We start from the raw sequence: 18,993 nt of genomic DNA, 5'->3' as shown, positions 1-18,993 counted from the left end.
TTCACAGACGGAAAAAGTTCGATCTTCAGTTTAAAACCATAATTGCTGATCACTTCGTCTGATGAGATTTTTTACCAAATTAAGTTATGTACACGAGTAGCGTCATTGATGATAATTCTTGCCAGACGTTGTGCTCCATATCTCCTTTTGCGTTGTAGATGAAATCATTTCTTTGCGCAACGACAAAGAAATGTGATTTACAGTAAAACAGGCTTTGGAATTGATTCACAGTCACAGTTACTCACCGCAGTTGCGTCGGTGTCTGATGTTTTGCCTTCCTGGAGCGAGGTCCACTTGGAAGCCTTTCACAAAAATGTTGATATCATAAGTAATATATGAATGAGCTGAAAATATCGAAAGAAAACCAATTAATTTTGTTGGATTTGGTGGTCAATTCAATGTCCCGCGAGGGGAGGCTTTTCCCCGCAGAGGACGTGACAGCATCACCCTAGTCTCGTGGCCTCACTTTCAATGAGACCGGGGGGATTTTCGAATCGAATCGCGAAAGTGTGCGTGGACAAAGTTGCAATGCAGATCTCGCATACAAATCTTGAGTCTTCGTCGATACGGCTAACGACAAAGTATTTAACATGTATCTCATTCAGTGGACAGCTTCAGCCATTGTATTCTGATTGTTTTAACGTTACATACAAGGTAAAATAAGCATATGACGCTCCCAGCTCAGCAAGCATTTTTCTCGATACATGCTTGATGGGAGTAAGAATTGAATTAGAATGACAATCAAGCTATTTCTGCCTCGGATTACTCGGGAGCTTAATATTGTACAGCCAGAATTACATCTTCTGGATGCACTATTCTAGAGTGAAGGTTAAGCACGCCAGGTCTGCAGAGCAACTTTTGCAACCAGCAAAAATCTCACACGACAAACAAAGCAGTCTTCGGTATCTAGGCTATTGACTTATCGATTCTTCTTGTCACGAGCACTCCGCCGGACCTCCTGTACTAAGTTTCCGTCTTTGCTGTCATCGTGTGTGTCCTCATCATGATCAACCACAATTTCCTCTTCAATAACAATCTCACGGCCCAAAATAGCGTTTGCTATTCGCAGTAGCGCATACAGTGCCGCCACGTACGCAGCAATTGTTAAAGAGCGGATAACGGCCAAAAGTACAAGTTGAGCGGGTGTATTCTTGTCAGATTGAACTGTGTCAGCGATCGCCTCGAAAAAGGGTGAAAAATGATCTCCCAAGGCTTGTAACTGTCGTACGACCCATCCGCCCCAAGTCGTTTGTCTCCAAAGCTGGAGGAAAAGAAAGATTTGAGTAGCGTACATTTAAGTCAACCTCATCGAACGGATGTCATACCGCCTTACCTCGTGTTCTGCAAGCTGGTTTTGATACGCTTGATCCTGCATCTCGTGAGCTTTCAAGCTCTCCATGTATCCGCTAAAATCATCTTCCGGCTTTATCGACATGGCATCAGTGCATGCAATGGCAACAAAAAAGTATCAGTTTTGAAAGAATGGAACGAATTGATATGAAGCTCTCGAAAAAACGATTGTCTACAGAAATACCTATCGGCGCTAATGTAAGCTTCGTCCTATTGCATAACGAAAGCAAAGTGGCTGCTTGCAGTGACATGGAAACCAACGGTAACTGTACTTTACTTGGGCCAGTTGTGAACAAGTCGTTTCATGAATCTTGCACGAATCTCTATCTAGCAGGAGGAAATATACGTTCTGATCGAAAAATATTGAATCTCATCACGTATTGAGATGCTGGAGATTAACAGCTAGTTGATATGTCACCACCTGTAATTCAACCCTTGCGAGGGTTCGACCAAATTTTCACTCCCTTACAGCTAGGCAGATTCATGGAAACAGCTATTGCATTTATTTGAGCAGATAGCATGATTTGCCTGACTGTGAAGTCTAACAGACTATTCTCAAAAGCTTATACTACCCGTAACTAATTCTGTGCTTCCCAGAACATAACATCATCAAATATCATTCTTTCCCATATTTCGTGTCATCCTGCCTTTAGTTATGCTCCCTAGCTCCGATTTGAGAGCGTCGTTCACTTGCTTCAGAGTTTCGAGCTGCATTTCTTTGGCGCTAACATACTTGGTCAACTCTGATAGCAACCGTTCCAGCTCCAAATTTTGTTCCAGTACCTTGGCCATATCATTATCAAGGCCTGCCATTTTCTGCGCCGCCCGTGATTGCTCGCACGCAGCCCGGCAGTACTGCATCTCTTCCAATGCTTTCCGTTTCTGATCTCGAAGAAGAACAATCTCCTGACGACGAGCTTCATTGTCAGCGACGACAATTTCCACATACCATATGCTTCTACCATTCCGACATATCTTGCTAATTTCCTTGGAAATACTTTCGCATTTTTGTTTGCAACTGTTACGCTCTGCTTTAAGCTTTGAATCGCAATCTGTTGCATGCTGAGCTCTTTTTGACACGACCTGCGTTGATCATTTGCCAAGTTTACATGACCCTCAAGATCAAGGACTTTGCGGGCATGTTTAGCTAGCTTTTCCTGATAAACATTTTCGTTTTCCTCAGCAGACTTTGTTTGCATCCGGAGACTCTTACACTTCATTTTCGCTTCTTTGAGCTTGTGTTGCAGAGCTTCCTGTATACCAAGCTTACTTTCAACTTCCTTCAGCGACATTTGAAGATCAGTCATGCTCGAAAGTCTACTATCTCTTGCTTCCACAGCCGCCGACAAAATTGCCTTATCGTTCTGTAATGTTCGAACTGTCTTTTCTAGCATTTTGATTTTGGTAGACTGCCTTTCCAGCTGCTTTTCCCCTACAGCCGTATGCATAGTGTGTTCTTGCAGGGTTTGTTCTACTGTATTCTTGTAAGACTTTATTCGCTCTGCAGCCCTTTGTAAAGCGGTGTGTAATTCTTGTCGCTGGTCTTCAGTTTGCTGTACTTGGATCTCCAGTGACCTCGATACCTCCGCTATATCATATACAGAGCATACACCAAGCATTTGATTATTTTCTAATTGCTAATTTTACCTCTAGAGAAGGCGTTTCGCGCTCAATCAAAATTAATTAAAAAAATTTCAGATTCGGCCGAAATAGCGATTTTTTCATGTCGTAGAGGCCGAAATAGAGGTTTTTCTCATTCTTCAATGCCAACAATTTCTACTACTATTCCACTACTATGATAGAATACCATATTGCCAATGTTATTGGTATTTGAGAAGCAAAGATTGACTCTCATTTGAGAGTATCAATGTTTAAAGCTCAAGTAGGGCATAAAAACGAGAAATTCATTTGCCTCGACAAACGAGGTAAAAGAGGCTCGATGTTACGGTTAGCTATGATTCGAATCCTTAACCCTATTTGGTGGTTCAACATAAAAATCCAACTTTAAAATGAAAGTGTGTACATTGCACTTTATTAGAAGTATTAGAAATAATGACATTATTTTGAAGCTGTGAATGAGACGAAGCCACGTCTGGGGTAGTTTTAAGTCTGAATTTGATTTGGTGAGTCTCGTAGCAAATGTACATGAATTTTTGGAAAAGATACAAAGTTCCGTCCTATACAAAGTTGCGTCAATTACGGTATATACCGGTACTGACTGTAAATATTCATAACTATTGGCATTTCAAGCGCTTGTAAATCACACAAGAAAAATAAGACCATAATCTGACTGACACTATTGATTTTTTTCGCGGTGTCCCGTTCCAACCATACCCGCTTGTCAACTTTGCTTAGAAACTCTTCTCCACTAACAATGATAATCGCGGCGTTACTGAGAGTTAGACCTACCTCGCCCACGCATGCAGGAGACTCACATAAACTGAGAATTTGTCAACAAGCGCAAAGTATGGATCTACATTTTAATAGCAAGAGAACTCCAACTTGAGTGATATCTGATCAGGCGACTAGGCGATGGATCGATGATGATATGCGATCAAAAATGTTTCTGTGAAGGTTTCGGTGGGCCCCGTAGCTCTCTTTCTCGAGCACTGTAGCCAAGCTTATCGACGCATTGGAACGACCACGCTCCACTAGCTTGCTGGCTTTGTACAGATCGTGTTCGTTATTGAGAAAAGACCAGACATCAGACAAAGTTCGATACTTCGTAGAATATTTTCTAACCGACGACAGCCCTTTGGCTTCCTTATTTTGACGTGCCCGTAGCGCTTCCTCGGAAAGATCACCATCCAAAGAGGATAAAAAATAGAGCTCGTAGCCTGCTCTTTTCTCACTGTCAATTCCAAAGATCCACTCGAAAATAGCTTTGGAACGATCCATGTGAAATTCGTTGGTAACAACCAACAGCTTTCGCCACCCAACAATATCAGTGTGACTCGTTCTTGCGTAAAAAGCATTACCGATAGTGTCGTATGAAGTAGTTTCCACAAACACGTTTTGAATATTGTGTTTCTGCTCCAAGTATGCAGCCGACGAAGTCGATTCCCAAATGGGTAAACCGTTGGCGCTGAGCAACTGAGGTAAATGAGCCGTACCGGCCGACAGACACAAAATAGGAAGAGACTTGGACGAAACGGGCTTTGTGGACTTTTTCGAGAATGTAGCAGGCAGCAATTGGTGTCTCGAGACAACGGCTGCCGCATCGTCGCATCGGCGTTGCACGTAAACCGGTGGGCTATCCAGGGACGACGGGACGCCGCCACCGAGAACCAGAATGACATCCAGCCTGGACACGACACTGTCCGGAATTTCGTCAGCCACTGAAAAGAAGTTGCTTTCCGCCTTTATGGGCGCCCCGTGGAAATTTCGGACAAGAGTGAATACGACCAAAATCGCGATGATCCCCAAAAACGACATAGTGCTGAATGCAATCACTCGGAAAGACGACATCGGTTCCACCACACGAGGGCGACCGCGTCGAATCCGGCCATTGACACGGGCCATTGTTTACTGAGGGATTAACGCCTGCTACCGCTTAGGTCGCAAGGAAAATTGATGCCAATTTGTAGTGCAATTACGTTTCTGTAATTTTCGTATCGTACGCTTCCACGCTGCTATCAGTCAGTGGTTTTCGAATACAATAAGTGACGAGAAATTGCTTTGGCAAAAAAAGTATCTACGCTTTCTTGCTAAAAGCCGTTCACATTTGGTTCACAGTCGCAGCTAACTGACTGTGAAGCAGAAACTTCGGGGACTAGCCTTTCGCTAGTCTCTGTGCTCATTGTCTCTTGATACACTAATAATACTTGTTCAAATAGTCAAACTAAGATGTTTAGCCTGAGGATGAAGTGAGATCCTTACCCTTTCCAGCTAAAGGAATCCAATATTAGCGTATCTCTCACATTTTCGATTGGTTTTAATGTAAATGTGAAGCTGCTTCGAATCGACGTCTCTTGACTGTTGAAAACGCTGTTTACCGCCTCTTTTTTTGAATGAAAACGATAACTATTTATCGAGTTCAAATATGATTGTAGGGAGTCGACATCTATCACTCATCAATAATCGGCGGTGTAGACCATGGTTTCAAGTCTAGGTACTTTTCTTCCTCGGCTACCGACGCCGCCTTCCAATCATTGCGAAAGAGAAGCACCGGTCTTCCCCAACGATCTTGACAAATCATGATCCCAAAGAGCTTGCCATCGGCGTCTGCCTTCTCGACGGCTTCCCAGCCACCATCCACCCAACGAGCAAGTGAGTAGTTTAACGGCTCCATGATCGATTCCACGTTGTATTCGTTCTTGAGTCGTGCCTGTACAACTTCGAACTGGAGCTGACCCACAGCTGCTAGCATCAAGGGACCACCTCCATCGTCGTTTCGTTGACGTAAGGCTTGCACAGCCCCTTCGTCAAGTAGTTGATCGATGCCTTTCCGGAAGGACTTGTAGTCGGACGGGTTTGGACTTCGAATGTAGGCAAATTTCTCCGGAGAGAACGACGGAATGCCCGGAAAAGCGACCCGGGCGCCCCCCGTAAACAGTGTGTCGCCAATGGCAAAGTTTCCAGGATTATTAATTCCAATTACATCGCCGGGATAGGCCACTTCGATCGAGCTACGATCCGAACCGAATAGAGCCTGTGCTTGGGCCAAATTGTACTTCTTACCCGACTTGGAGCGAGAATGTGATACTTTCATTCCTTTTTCATATCTACCCGACACCACCCGTACGTAGGCCAATCGATCACGGTGCTTGGGATCCAGGTTGGCTTGCGTTTTGAAAATAAATCCGGTGAATTCTTCGTGATTCGGGCCGATCATCTCTTCCTCGTTCTCACTTTTCGTGTCCGCCATTCGTCCCATAGGCTTGGTTCCCATACTACAAAACTTGTCCAGGAAAAGTTGGACGCCAAAGTTGGTCATGGCCGATCCAAAAAAGAGCGGACTTTGTTCCCCTTTCATGACTCGTTCCATATCCAACGGATTAATTAATTCTTCCAACAGTTCGGCATCTTCCAACAGCTTGTGGAAAAGTTCTTCGTCGTCAATAGTAGCTTTTAACGTTACGGTATCCTCTAGCGGTACTTCTTGTACCCCCGCCTTGCCGCCTCGTTTTTCTGCCTTTTGATACAAGTGCACCACGTTGGTGGTCCGGTCCAGAACCCCTTTAAAGCGATCGCCGTCACCAATCGGCCACAAAATGGGATGCGTTTCCAACCCAAATTCATCCTCAATTTGGTCCATGATTTCGTACGGCGAGAGCGCCGGTCGGTCCATTTTGTTGCAAAAGGTAAAGAGTGGCAATCGCCGCATCCGACAGACTTCGAACAATTTGCGGGTCTGTGGTTCCAATCCTTTGGCGGCATCCAGTAACATTAAGCTGTACGTGACAAGAAAAAGATACCAAAGCGGCACACCCCACGGGTGTGAACATTTTCCAAGCATGCACGAAAGACGTGAGTCCACCGCGTACCACAGGCAACAAAGAAACAAGAGCACGCCACAGACGTGCGTCCCGTCGAACCGTACTTACGCGTTATCCGCCGCGGCGAGTGCGCGGTACGTGTCTTCCGAAAAGTCTTGATGTCCCGGAGTATCCATGAGTCGAATGCCGAAGTCTTGGTACTCGAAATTCATGACGGTACTGGAAATGGAAATGCCGCGCTCTTGCTCCATTTCCATAAAGTCGGACTGGGTCGCACGCTGTTCCGCCTTTTGACGAACGGCCCCAGCCTGCTGCAAGGCACCGCCATAGAGCAAAAGCTTTTCCGTCATGGTAGTTTTGCCGGAGTCGGGATGACTAATAATGGCTAAATTCCGACGGCGATCAATTTCGATTTGCGGCGCTTGGTAATTCGTGGATACGGGCGGGGTATCCTCTGTACTACTACTACCGCTGATGGCGGTGGCGGTGGTACTCTGTCGCAGTCCCTGTATCGATAGAGGACTAGATCGGAACGCATCTCCACGCGATCGGTGGCTCGACGGGTAAGCAACGGAGGAAAAGGCCGTTGCCGACTGCGAGCCAATACACAGCACGAGAAGCGCCACTGCTGTTCGTCTCTGTCTAGCCAGAAGCATTGTAGTAGCAGAGCTTGGAGACGTCCTCATGGTGGGCCTCAGTGTGGACCACACAGTGGAACGGACAAGACGGCGTTTAATAGAAAATGGACTGTCGAAGGGAATGGGCTCGACGGACGAACAGAAAGAAAGAGCAACATACAAGGAATGTCAGATTAATTCCCTCCCGTTTCGTCTATGTTAGGTTTCTTGGGTGGGGAGAAAGGGATGATGGAACTGACTGTGAACGTCTGTCTGTTGCTTCTCCGCGACGATCTTTCACGGAGAAATACGAGGTCCGTCCCGCCGTATGTCCTCCAACGACATCACGTGACCGGTAGAGGATTCTCAATCAACCCGAAACCGCTTCCTCCCTCCATTTTCTCGTCCGCGAGTTCACCGATTTTTACAGCCCGTTCCATAGCAAAGCAGTTGCGGTTTTTTAGTAGAGACGCAGTGCCTTACTGTGTCTGTACCTTTATTGATAGGTAGCCGGTGGTCTAGTAGTGTTCGGCAGTAGAGACTCACTCGAGCACTGAACGCCAGGGTTTTTTCGAGGACCGACATACACACGCATACCAGTCTGACTGCACTACCGTTTGCGTTTGGAACTCTTTACCGCCCGACGGTCATGTCCTCCAACGAGTCCACGAAACTGCTCTGGACGGCTGTAGGTGCGGCAATCGCCGGAGCTGGTGTGGCCGTCGCCGTCCTGAAGTACTCCCCAGCCCGATATTCTGCTCCGAAGGACGAGGAACCCTCCTTTCCTCCCCTGCATCAGAAACGCACTTCGTTCATTTACGAAAACAACGCGTCCAGCAGCAACAGCGTGATCTTCCCGCACAATCACGAAGAACGGATGCGTCGACAGATTACCGCCCGTGCCGCCGTCGAAGAAGACAACTTCATGCCGCGTGACTCGGTCACGGTAAGGGTACCTGCGACTTCGGCCAATATGGGACCGGGATGTAAGTACTATTTCTTGGTGTGTAGGAATGTGAATGTGTGTGTATAGTGTATCGTGTTGCCGCAGTGAAACTGACTGCAGCATTCTCATTCCGCCAGACGATACGATTGGCATGGCCGTGGATTTGTGGTCTGAAGTCACGGTGGAGCGTGCCGACACGTTCGAAATTACGGCCGAAGGCGAAGGAGCCACCGAAATGCCCAAGGACGAAACGAATTACATGGTGATTGGTTGTAAGGCTGCGTTTGAAGCCGCTAACAAACCCTTGCCAATTCTCAAATATCACGTCTTTAGCCGCGTCCCCTTTGCACGTGGACTCGGTTCGTCTAGTGCCGCCATTGTTGCCGGGATTATTGCCGGACTCATTCTGGCCGGTCACCGATTGCCGTGCTGGGGGTCGGAGGCCTTGCTACAAATTGCGGCAGGGATCGAGGTACGTGCACGTTTGTCGGCGGCACCCGATACTACAAGGAGAATCTTTTCGTTTTTTGCGGCTGGTATCTCATCGTCTCTCTTATGTTGCTTTTCTGTTAGGGACATCCCGATAACGTTGCTCCCGTCATCTACGGTGGCATTCAGGTGGGCATCCACAATGGTACTCGGTGGGTGACGGAGCGAGTTCCCTGTCCTGCCGGCTTACAGCTCGTCATGTTCATTCCCGACTTTATCGGTAAAACCTCCGACGCCCGTAGCGTATTGCAGCCAACCATCAGCCGAGAAGACGCCGCCTACAACATATCCCGGGTTGCCTTTCTAGTCCACGCCTTGTGTGTAGGCAATTTGGACAATTTGAAGTGGGGTGTCGAAGATCGACTCCACCAGCCCCAGCGCGGCGGCAAACTGTACAAGTACCTGTATCCCATGATTGAAGCCGCGGAAAATGCCGGGGCTGCTTGTGCGTACTTGAGTGGGGCCGGTCCCACCGTCATGGCTATTACCGCCGGAGCCAGCGGCGACATTTTTGCCCAACGTGAAAAGGAACGGTCAGATCTGGCCGTCGCCAAGGCCATGCGACAAGCGGCCAAAGAATTCGGTGTACAGGGTCAAGTGGTTGTCACCAACGTCTCGAACGAAGGGGCGCGCGTGGTCAAGGTTGTCCCGCCGTTTAGTACGGGAGGCATTACGTACCGTGACAACATTTAATGTAGGGATTTCCGATACGACCCAGCACTACAAATCGATAATTCTAGAAAAACGCACAAAACACATCCAAGCAGTCAACACACTTTTCTTATTTTTAGCGCTTTACTACTTCCACTTTCAACGGAATCTGGAAGCCACCTCGCAGGGAGATGCGAGCTAGATACAAACCCAATGCACGAATTTGTGTCTGGCACTTTTCCTCCGGATCTCCGAGACCTTCCATAATGGCCTGTTCTTCGGCATCGGTTAACTCGGTGTGGGAGAGAACGGGCTCCTTCTGCAAGTGAACTGTTTCGTGCAGTTCCAAGTCGATTCGGAGCTGCTTGGAAAGCTTTTTACGGACGGCCTTGGCGTCCACCATGCCTGGAGCAACTACATTGGTAGCGGGGTCAACGTTGCGCTTAATTTTGAGCTACGAATGTTCAAGAATGTTTGGTAAGGCCAAATGCGACGTCTTTAAGGTGGTAGATTCAACTCGATTCATACGTACCACCTTGTTGCGCAAGTAGTGCCGAAGAATATCGGCAGCCTTGACGTCTTCATCGTCGGTAGCCAAGGTCTCCATTTGCAAACGAGCTTGGCGTTCTTCCACAGACTCCCGATCAGGATCTTTCATCTCGAGGCGCTCAAAATTTTGCCGCGTTGCATACAAGGCCTTCTTTTGGGGAATCAAATAGTTCCGAGCGTAGCCTGCCTTGACGAGGATCACGTCACCTTGGTAGGCCTTGCCATGTGGAAGGTCGTCCGTTACAATAACTCGAACCGTGTGTCCCATCGATCGGGTGGCTTGCTTCCGGAGCAGCAGACCAGTGACTGGTGGAGCCACACACGTTCGTAATGCTAGCAAAATAGACATGGTGATAGAAAGATGAATCCAGGAGTCTGGATTGACGCTCAGAGTTGGTTCCTATCGGAACGAAGCTTGCACGGCTGATTGTTGCTCATGGTCGGCCGTTCCGATCTCGTCTGGACTTGCTCCGTTTTTGCCCTCAGTCACGTTTCCCACGTTCCAACCAAACGTATTACGTCATCAATTGGCATGTACTTCGCGTAGGCTAAAATTACACTCGTCCTTCGGTCGGATTTCTATCCATCACTAGCTCTAGGGATACAGTGCTTCAAAAGAAAAATGACACCACAATTAGGTAGCTCATGAATTTTTGGATGCCAAATGAGACCTCACTGTCAATATAACCTTGTATTGATTCTTGGGATCGAGTTTTCCAAGGGCACACCCTGGACTCGCGTTGTTATGAGCCATCCAAAAAACATCCCCAACGCATCTTACTGTTAGCTAGTTTTCTAAGATTATATTCCCGAAGGCAAAGGATACCATTATTTGCCATTTCAAAAATAAAGCGAGCCGTGTCAAATGCGTGACAGGACAAAGACACCTCCATCCGGCATCGGAAGGCAGTAGCTGTGCTAATCAATGGAAAGCATTCGTTTTGTCTCGGCTGTAGCAGCGGTGTGTCACCTAAACGAATGTAGAAGCACTATGCTTTGCAGAATTATTTGGTTGAACCATACATGTCATTTTTACCTGCCGCGCTCTATTCCAAGCTTCCAGTCGGCCTTTTGACCGTACTCGTACAAATCGTCGAGCAGCATATCAAATTTTCCCTGTTGCTTCAACGCAATTGACGTTTGGTATAGCTCCATTGCTGCTCTCGCATCTTCTAGTGAGTCATGCACATCTTGTTGCATGTCGCGTTTCAGAACGAAATTGGTCAAGAATCTCAAAGAGACGTAACGGTGCGCCGGCTTGTGATATATCTCGACTGTGTCAATGATTTGATTCTCAGGCACAGCAAGATTGGCTGTCCAAAAATCCCCGCTCAAACCGTGGCCCACGAATATGCATCCTCGCTCAACCAGACATCGCAATTTCAGGTAGGCCGCCCGCGTTCCTATCAAATGATGTGGGCTATGCTTCGGATGCAGATCGTTTTCCACAATGCCACTGAAGCGCGACAGGTAATCCACCACCGGTTCTATGGGAAGCACATAATCATCGAAAAGCACAGCTTCATCCCGACACAGAGCGGAGATTCTGGCAAGAGCATGCCGAGTTTCACGAAGAGTGACTTTGGAGCCGCTTTCTGTCAACGAGTAGTCCTCGTCCTGAACGGACACAAACTCGGCATCGAACGCTATCAATTCTCCTTTTCCAGGCAACATGTCCACATTTTGGGAAAGCGAATGCCTTGAAAGCGATCCGTTTGTTATAGAATGTGTTCTAAGGACATCAGGCGACACAAAGGAAATGTCGGTGACATTTATTGATGAAATTGGGGAATCTAAGGCGCGAAATACAATAAGAGATGGCTCCTTATACTTGACATCAAAAGCCTTGGCATCTTTGATGTTAGTCTTTGATACAACATACCCGTTAAACAAAAGCCAAACATCTTCAGATGATGAGTCAATGGACAGGGTTTCTACCATCTTTTCAGCAAGCTCTACTCGCTTTTCGTAAATTCTTTTGTCGAACCTCGACGCGGCGAGTGTGTCTCTGAAAATGTCGTTCTTTTCACAATCGTGATCCATTTGTTGAAGTGTTCCAAGCTGCTGTGAGGCGAGACTTCTGTGGTGATCCTTTCCAAGCCTAGCGAATACGACGTGATGGCCATATTGACCATTACTTATCAAGCCCGCAACTTCATCAGAGCAGCTACTATCCAAATCATCGCGAACAATTGCGAGAACTGCATCTAATCGATAGCGACGCTTTGTGCCTCGAGTCTTTCTCCGCTCCAAGATGGTACTTGCCCGCGCAGGTGTGCTCGAACTTCTACCTGAGCATTCGATCCACTCTTCTTTTCCCGTGCTTTTGTCTTCAAGGAGTTCCCAGACGACAACGTTGCCGCTCTCTTCAAGCTCAATTTCGATCATTTCGGGGAGCCAGTGCCCGTTGCTGCTATTGGAGCCACGCCAAAGAGCTAAGCCTTCGGTCTCGTCCCTCCCTGCACATGCGGAAGAAAGCGATAGAATGGCCGGAAGCGACGTTGCCATCTTTCTTTGCACAATAGTTTCGTAAGATTTAGATATTTGGTTCCACGCACGCAGTCTCGTTTCGCGGTAAAGAGTATGCTGCAGGACGGTAGAGAACCGGACAGGCCCGCTACTTCGAGTTCCGTTCTTGTTCATACCCACAAAAGGATCATAACATAGGTCAACCGTCAGTGACCGAGTCGATGAAGCCGTGGGAGAAACGGTTCCTGATAAAAACTCATTGACACTCGTAAAGCTGATTCCTACTAAAGGATCAAGAAGCTTGGGCTCTGTTTTCCGGCACATTTCCTTATCAAGCTGATAGAGCAAGAAGCGATAGAAGGCTTCAGGACGACGAAAAGTGTCGACAGCAGCAGGTGACCCGTCAAGAATCTGCAGTTGTTCAGCTTCCGGCATTTCCTGGAGGATCGATAAGAAGTTCAGTGGTGCCCAAATTCCGAGGCGTGTTGGTAAAGTCGTATCGGAATACGTGGGATATATCATAGCAAAGGCTGAAATACGTTCGATGCGATGAAACAAGAAGGCAAGCTCAGGGGATAGACTCAGTTGCTTAGACGTGAACTTTTCCAATCGCAACTGAGCCACCGATGAGCGCACTTCTGGGATAAAATATAAAACCATCAATACTGGCGGGACGAATGCATTAGGCATAGTTGGCGGATAGTCCCAGCCAGGGAGAATTCCGGACTGGTTGAATTCCGCATAATTGAATGACGCCGCAAACTTGCCAGACGAGCGAAGCGTCAACTGATATCGGGGAGGAATTCGCATCAGACTTTCTTTCTCGTCCCTGCTACTTTCTTCTTTGCGATGTTTGCGCCCTGTAATCTTACTCCGGTTCAAACTCTCCTCGTAGGCGGTGGTAAAGAGGACGCTCGAATATAAAAATTTGTTTGGATTGGACAATAGTGCTTTCCTTGTCGGGGAAATTTTGACGTTGTCGGAGCGATGATCGTGAAAAAGATTCAGCTTTAAATCAGACGTAGGGATAGTCTCGAGGAAGTCCACGTTGTGGCTTGCTCTATCCAATAAAATTGAAGAAACTTTCAACTTGCTTTGCTCTATCGTCGCGGTCGAAGCCAGTCGGCCAAACGAAGTTGCGGCTTCATCCCGGGAATCACCAATCATAGACAAAATCGGATCGGCAACCATTGTGTAAATGCTAAATAAAGCTTTCAGCTGTTCTGACTCACCGGATCGAGCGTTTGGACTACCTTTCAGTAAGACAGATGTATCCACTGAAATTGCGGGCGGCGGTGGCACAAGACTTGGTAGACTCAGGACTTGCTTCGTTTTCCTCGTTTCTTCAGGCAATAGGTCATTCGGCTCCTTTATACTTTTCGCGTGTAAAGTGGAAGGCACGAATGCACCCCTTCTTAAACCATGGGAGTCAATAGAATGATGAAAACCTGCCATACGATACTGCAAAATACTTCCTTGGGAAGTGCCTAACGCTAATTTATCGTCTGCCACAGTCATAGACGAGATTGATTCGTTCATATTCAAATGTGGTAGGATGAAACTGCTACCGGCGTTGCTTGGCTCTTCAAACGGAACAATGATCTGCAAACCACCACCGACTTGCCCGCTTGCAACCAACAATCGATTCGACGGAAGGCCTTGCACTTCTGGCAGAAACGTGACATACCTAGGACCTCCATTCAGGCCTGCAAATGGGTGCGGGATTCCTCCTCGCCCCAAATATCGGATATCGTAGATGAAAACTGCTGGATCCGGGAAACCGTAAAGCTGTCCTTTCGTGCTCTTCGCGACACGAGACCCAAAACCAACTGTCGCCAGAAGGTTTCCATCAGACGACACCGTAATGTCTGCCACTCCTCCAAAGTGGCTTTTCAGACGGGCCTCCTCTCGTAGTTGTCCGTCGAGCATACGAACGTGTCCGTCTGAACAACCTGCCAAGATCGATCCTTTGCTGTTGTTACAAGCAATAGCAGTACAACTCACGTTTTTCGTATTCCGGGCGATGGTATAAGATGAAACGACACGCAAGCCTTGCCATAAATCGAGACAGAGCATCTGATAATTGCTTGTATGGCTACCTTTCTCACGAGGAATCGCCAGCCCTCCAACTGTCATATGTGTAACGAGACTGGGATCGTGGCTAGGATGTTGAGTGCCGCAAATCATTCCTTCCACATGATAATCGGCTACTTGCAAACCGCCATGGGAATGTACACGAACACCTGCAGGAGACACAGACGCCACATATCCATTCATTGTGGGTACGAGAGAATTGATACCGATGTGATGGTTCCCTCGGCTTCCAACACCTGGTAACATAGGGTCGTTTGTCCCATATGGCGGCTTGAACGCATGCTTTGGAACATGGCGGTATCCTGGCAAGCCCGCCGTCGACATTGATGGCGTCATTCCGTATACCGAATCATAAATATTGTTCAAGATGTGGCCTGGTCCTTCGGGATGCCCAGCGACTGACGAATAGACAGAGCCATCTGTCGTTTGATGCATTGCTAGAACCGACGCTCGATGGCCGTTGAAACGACTAGACATCGACTGAGTTACGGAGGCAACGTACATTGCTTCGAACGTGCCGTCATATGCAATCGCGCTCACGGGGGCTCCGTATATCTGCGGTTTAAACGCTCCCAGAGGAGAATAACAGCCAGCTTCGGTGTCAGCTGCTGCGTCGCTTCCGTTCCATTCATCATACGGTAATGGTTCTACCCCAAAATTCGAATCACAAGCAGAAGACTGGTAGTGCCGGTATCCCAGATCCACCCCTTGGGAACCGGAGTATAATGTAAAGTCGATTGGAGCCGCGGCATACATGGAGCCTGGATCGTAAAAAGTACCCACGCTTTCTTCGAAATTTCTGTTCATATCATTCATTGTATTTTCCACGAATGTCGCCCCTTCGAGTCAGAGAACACTTGGGCAGACACAGGGACTCCCGATAAAAGAGGATACAACGGACTAGATCTAAATGATAGCAACAAACTGTTACTCTTTCATCTTGACTTCCATGTAAAACCATTTGGCGCTTAAAGACAACTAATGTAAGGATTTTTTTTCACAGTTCAGTGAACAGGAGTGCTATCAAACTTGGCCCTCTAGTCGGTTATCGCTTCAGTTTTCTAGAATGCAATTTACATTAACTGTAAACATATGGGAAACGGTCTGGCCATGCACCACTCAAACAAAAGCAGTGCTACTGCCAAAGTAATAACGTGAGAAAAATCCCACGTCAAGCGTCTGTCATGTGTACATTAGGCTAGGACTGGTCTGCTCAGGCAGATCATGGCATAATTTGTGTTTTGCTCTCCGTCGTAACTACACTAGTGAGCTAGTACGATTCTAGTCGGTTATCGCTGTAGTTTTCTAGAATGCAATTTACATTAAACGTATGGGAAACGGTCTGACAAAAGCAGTGCTACTGCCAAAGTAATAACGTGAGAAAAGCTACCCCAATCAAACATAATGATCCACATTTATGTGATAAAATATTATGGTTAGTCGAATGAGGCATAATCGTCCAAGTGTACGGCTCCAACTGCTTCCCATGAAACGATCCGTGCAAAATATCGAGTTGTTGAGCTCGACAAAACCCCCAACCATGTATCGTATGAGCTGGTGTCTAGAATGTCCTCACTATCCTCTTCCTCTTTTGTCTCTTCTGGAACCCTTTTCTTTGGTTTCCCATCCTCTACATTTTGATCAACAGGCTCGATGTCGTTATCGTCGTCCTCGTCTTCTTCTTCCTCCGCATCCTCGTCTTCACTCTCGCCTTCTTCTTCCGCTTCATCTAGGCCAAATTCACCAGCCCCATCGTTCGCGACTTCCTGCAAACGTCTCCGTGTCTTACCGACGCGGTTGGCTGCACCAATCACGTATGCACCGGAAGAAATCGTTTCTACATTATCACCGTGCCACCACGGTTCCATTTTTGCCTTTCGCGTGATCACGTTGCTCCACATATCGTGCAATCCTAAAATAAATTCCAAGGCCGACTTATCCGATTCAACATCCCATTGCACAACTTCGCCAAACACGTCGCAACGGAAAAGACGGGCATCTTCATTGTTCAACGCATGTACCATAAATGATGCATCGATCTGCTGTTCAAAACCATCTTCAGACATTTCGTCAAAGACCGAAATGCGAATCATCCGATATGCTTGTTCCTGCATGCTGGATTTCAATGACCGATTTTGATAGGGAGGAATGCTGGATGCCGTGATGGACCGGGGCTTTCCAATTAGAATCGCTGTCGCGCCGTTGATCTTTGGGTGGGATGGCTGCATATTGACTTCTTCTAATAAGGCCGGAATACTGTCAAAGATCACATCTGGGTCGGCGTAAATGGCAATATTTACGTCGGAGCTGAAAAACAAACTGGGTGAAAGCTTTGGTACAAGCCGTAAGACGTGCTCGTAGTCAGCCACAAATTTTGAAATTGTCACGGGAACTAGTGCCCAGAATCCATTCATCAGCACATTATTCCGGGAATGAAAATCGGACCCTGCACTGGGATTATCACGCTTTATGCGCTGTACCAATGGACTGAGTTCCGAAACGAAGGCGATGTTACAGTATCCATTGCCAGCCACGTGCGATTTCGAACTTGCCGAGATTTGAAACTTGGACGACGGGATGGAAACCAGATCCTCTTCCAGCGCCACCGTATACATGACAACATCACAGTCTTCCGTCAAAACTCTTGTGTATCCAAGCACGTCATCGTAAAGGCTTGGCAAGCACTGGTCACTATGAGCGCATTCAGACGCGCACGGAAACACGGGCATACCTTTCAAGCACTCTTCGTCGTAGCGAGAACAAGATACTATTCCTTTTTTAGAAATGTCATGTTTGTCCTCTTTGTTGTCTGTCGATTTCGCATCGCCGTAGGGAAAGGCCCGATCAAAGTGCCAGGCCACAAGTTGCTCCAGCCCTTTATCTAGCGGAATGCGAGCTTTAAATCCTAGCAGCTCTTCAGCCCTTGTTGTGGAGGCATACGCCTTTAATTGTCGATCTTTCATGACAATCTCATCTGTTGAACCCTGGATCTTAGCCGTTGGAACGACGAGCTGCATACGCCGGGCAATTTGCCGCAAACTCATAGGTTCTCCACTGCCAACATTTATGACGACAGGTGCAGGGGATTTGTCGGGATCTGAGGTCGTTGGTTTGAACTGCATTGCCGTCATCAGCGCATCAACAGCATCATCAATATAAACGAAATCATATAAGTGGTCGAGTGTGTTCTTTTCGTTGTCTGTTAATAATGGCTTGTTGCCGACAGCTGCGCGTTCCGCCATGTCGAAGACGGGAGATCCGGGGACGCCCCAGGGTCCGTACACAGTGAAGAGACGCAGACCAACACTGTAAATATTCTCAAGTTCGTAGTATGTTTTCGCGAGTAGTTCATCAAGCAGTTTAGAAGCACCACCGAGGGTTGTCGGGCTTGTGATCGGTTTGTCTTCCTTGAAAGGCGGGGGATTGGGTCGATCTAAGATAGCTTCCGGTGTCACTCCAGGCTTGGCATTGTAGACTTCGTAGGAACTGGCGAACGTCAAGTGAGGAATCTGTTTACCACCCGTCGAATTTCCGAACAAGCGCAATTGCTCTAAAATGGCATCCATCATGCCCGCCTTCATTTCGAGCTCGCGCCGAGGTACCGCTTGTGTGTAGAGTTCGTTGCGTTCAAGACCTTGGATGGTTTGGACATCGATGTTGCCGCGGTGATAGGCATCCGCCAAGTGCACCACGTGTGTAATATCTGGGTGTTGCTTGAACACCAAATCAAGAACCGGAACTTCGCCTTGGTCAAAAAATTCTGGAATAGTTGGACGGATATCGGTCCGGTAGAAGAAACCCTTGGAGCCGACAGCCTGGAGGACCCGAAACACGCGCTGTCGCCGGAATTCAAACAAGGCTAGATCGGGTTCGGTCCGATGACCAGCTGTTGCGTCTTCTGGTGTCTTGGATTGCTTAAATTTGGAAGCCATGGTCTCCATAGAATCCATGAGAATAAGCTTCTTCACTTCATAGGTGCGATGTAAGGCCAACGCGAGTTCGGATCCGATAAAGCCTGCTGCACCCGTTATAAGTACAACCGAGGACTCGTTCAAAAACACGTCCAAGGCCTCGAAAGACACCGGATCGCTCATCGGATTTTCTTCCACAGTGTCCTCGGGTGCTTCTGCAGAGTCTGCTAGCTGTCCTGCTACCATCGAGGTCATTAATACCACGAAAAAAAGCAACCCAAGGCCTAGGCGTCCTCGACACTTGGTCATGACTCCAGATGAAGATAGCTGGATTGCACTCTTACAGAAAACACAGCTGGGGAGGGGCTGTTTCCTTCCTGAATTTGAATTAATGACACACAATGGTGGACGGTCACGTACTGAGCTGTAACGGTAGGAAATCTCGTTTGCTCCGTGTTCCCTCGAAATCGCGCACGAGT

The 18,993-nt window shown here is 47.5% G+C and overlaps 8 protein-coding genes across 8 annotated transcripts; 1 reads left to right on the top strand and 7 right to left on the bottom strand.

The window, feature by feature from the left end:
• Positions 1–919: 919 nt before the first annotated feature.
• On the bottom strand, positions 920–1,435 carry PHATRDRAFT_36425 (predicted protein; the record flags this gene model as incomplete). Its single annotated transcript, XM_002180790.1, has 2 exons — positions 920–1,261; positions 1,334–1,435. The coding sequence occupies 2 exons, from the start codon at positions 1,433–1,435 to the stop codon at positions 920–922; spliced, it is 444 nt and encodes a 147-aa protein (XP_002180826.1).
• A 524-nt stretch (positions 1,436–1,959) lies between these two features.
• Positions 1,960–2,798, bottom strand: PHATRDRAFT_36424 (predicted protein; the record flags this gene model as incomplete). The annotated part of the gene is made up of 2 exons (XM_002180789.1): positions 1,960–2,267; positions 2,300–2,798. The coding sequence occupies 2 exons, from the start codon at positions 2,796–2,798 to the stop codon at positions 1,960–1,962; spliced, it is 807 nt and encodes a 268-aa protein (XP_002180825.1).
• Positions 2,799–3,867: 1,069 nt separating this feature from the next.
• PHATRDRAFT_36423 (predicted protein) lies at positions 3,868–4,872 on the bottom strand (the record flags this gene model as incomplete). The annotated part of the gene is made up of 1 exon (XM_002180788.1): positions 3,868–4,872. The coding sequence occupies one exon, from the start codon at positions 4,870–4,872 to the stop codon at positions 3,868–3,870; it is 1,005 nt and encodes a 334-aa protein (XP_002180824.1).
• A 373-nt stretch (positions 4,873–5,245) lies between these two features.
• Positions 5,246–7,553, bottom strand: PHATRDRAFT_27956 (predicted protein). Its single transcript, XM_002180787.1, has 2 exons — positions 6,897–7,553; positions 5,246–6,743 (listed from the first exon to the last, which is right to left on the bottom strand). The coding sequence occupies exons 1-2, from the start codon at positions 7,472–7,474 to the stop codon at positions 5,417–5,419; spliced, it is 1,905 nt and encodes a 634-aa protein (XP_002180823.1). The 5' UTR covers positions 7,475–7,553; the 3' UTR covers positions 5,246–5,416.
• Positions 7,554–7,814: 261 nt separating this feature from the next.
• On the top strand, positions 7,815–9,595 carry PHATRDRAFT_46461 (predicted protein). The gene is made up of 3 exons (XM_002180966.1): positions 7,815–8,391; positions 8,489–8,823; positions 8,925–9,595. Exons 1-3 carry the CDS (start codon positions 8,055–8,057, stop codon positions 9,531–9,533), a joined length of 1,281 nt encoding a protein of 426 aa, XP_002181002.1. The 5' UTR covers positions 7,815–8,054; the 3' UTR covers positions 9,534–9,595.
• Positions 9,596–9,627: 32 nt separating this feature from the next.
• On the bottom strand, positions 9,628–10,389 carry PHATRDRAFT_36420 (predicted protein; the record flags this gene model as incomplete). Its single annotated transcript, XM_002180786.1, has 2 exons — positions 9,628–9,945; positions 10,024–10,389. 2 exons carry the CDS (start codon positions 10,387–10,389, stop codon positions 9,628–9,630), a joined length of 684 nt encoding a protein of 227 aa, XP_002180822.1.
• A 661-nt stretch (positions 10,390–11,050) lies between these two features.
• Positions 11,051–15,419, bottom strand: PHATRDRAFT_46460 (predicted protein; the record flags this gene model as incomplete). Its single annotated transcript, XM_002180785.1, has 1 exon — positions 11,051–15,419. The coding sequence occupies one exon, from the start codon at positions 15,417–15,419 to the stop codon at positions 11,073–11,075; it is 4,347 nt and encodes a 1,448-aa protein (XP_002180821.1). The 3' UTR covers positions 11,051–11,072.
• A 2,312-nt stretch (positions 15,420–17,731) lies between these two features.
• Positions 17,732–18,019, bottom strand: PHATRDRAFT_12984 (predicted protein; the record flags this gene model as incomplete). The annotated part of the gene is made up of 1 exon (XM_002180784.1): positions 17,732–18,019. A coding segment is annotated over one exon (288 nt), but the record flags the coding sequence as incomplete, so codon positions are not given.
• Positions 18,020–18,993: the final 974 nt, after the last annotated feature.

This window comes from Phaeodactylum tricornutum, chromosome 10 (genome assembly GCF_000150955.2).
Source record: "Phaeodactylum tricornutum CCAP 1055/1 chromosome 10, whole genome shotgun sequence".
Taxonomy (NCBI): domain Eukaryota; phylum Bacillariophyta; class Bacillariophyceae; order Surirellales; family Neidiaceae; genus Phaeodactylum; species Phaeodactylum tricornutum.
This window is presented reverse-complemented; position numbering and strand designations above follow the sequence as displayed.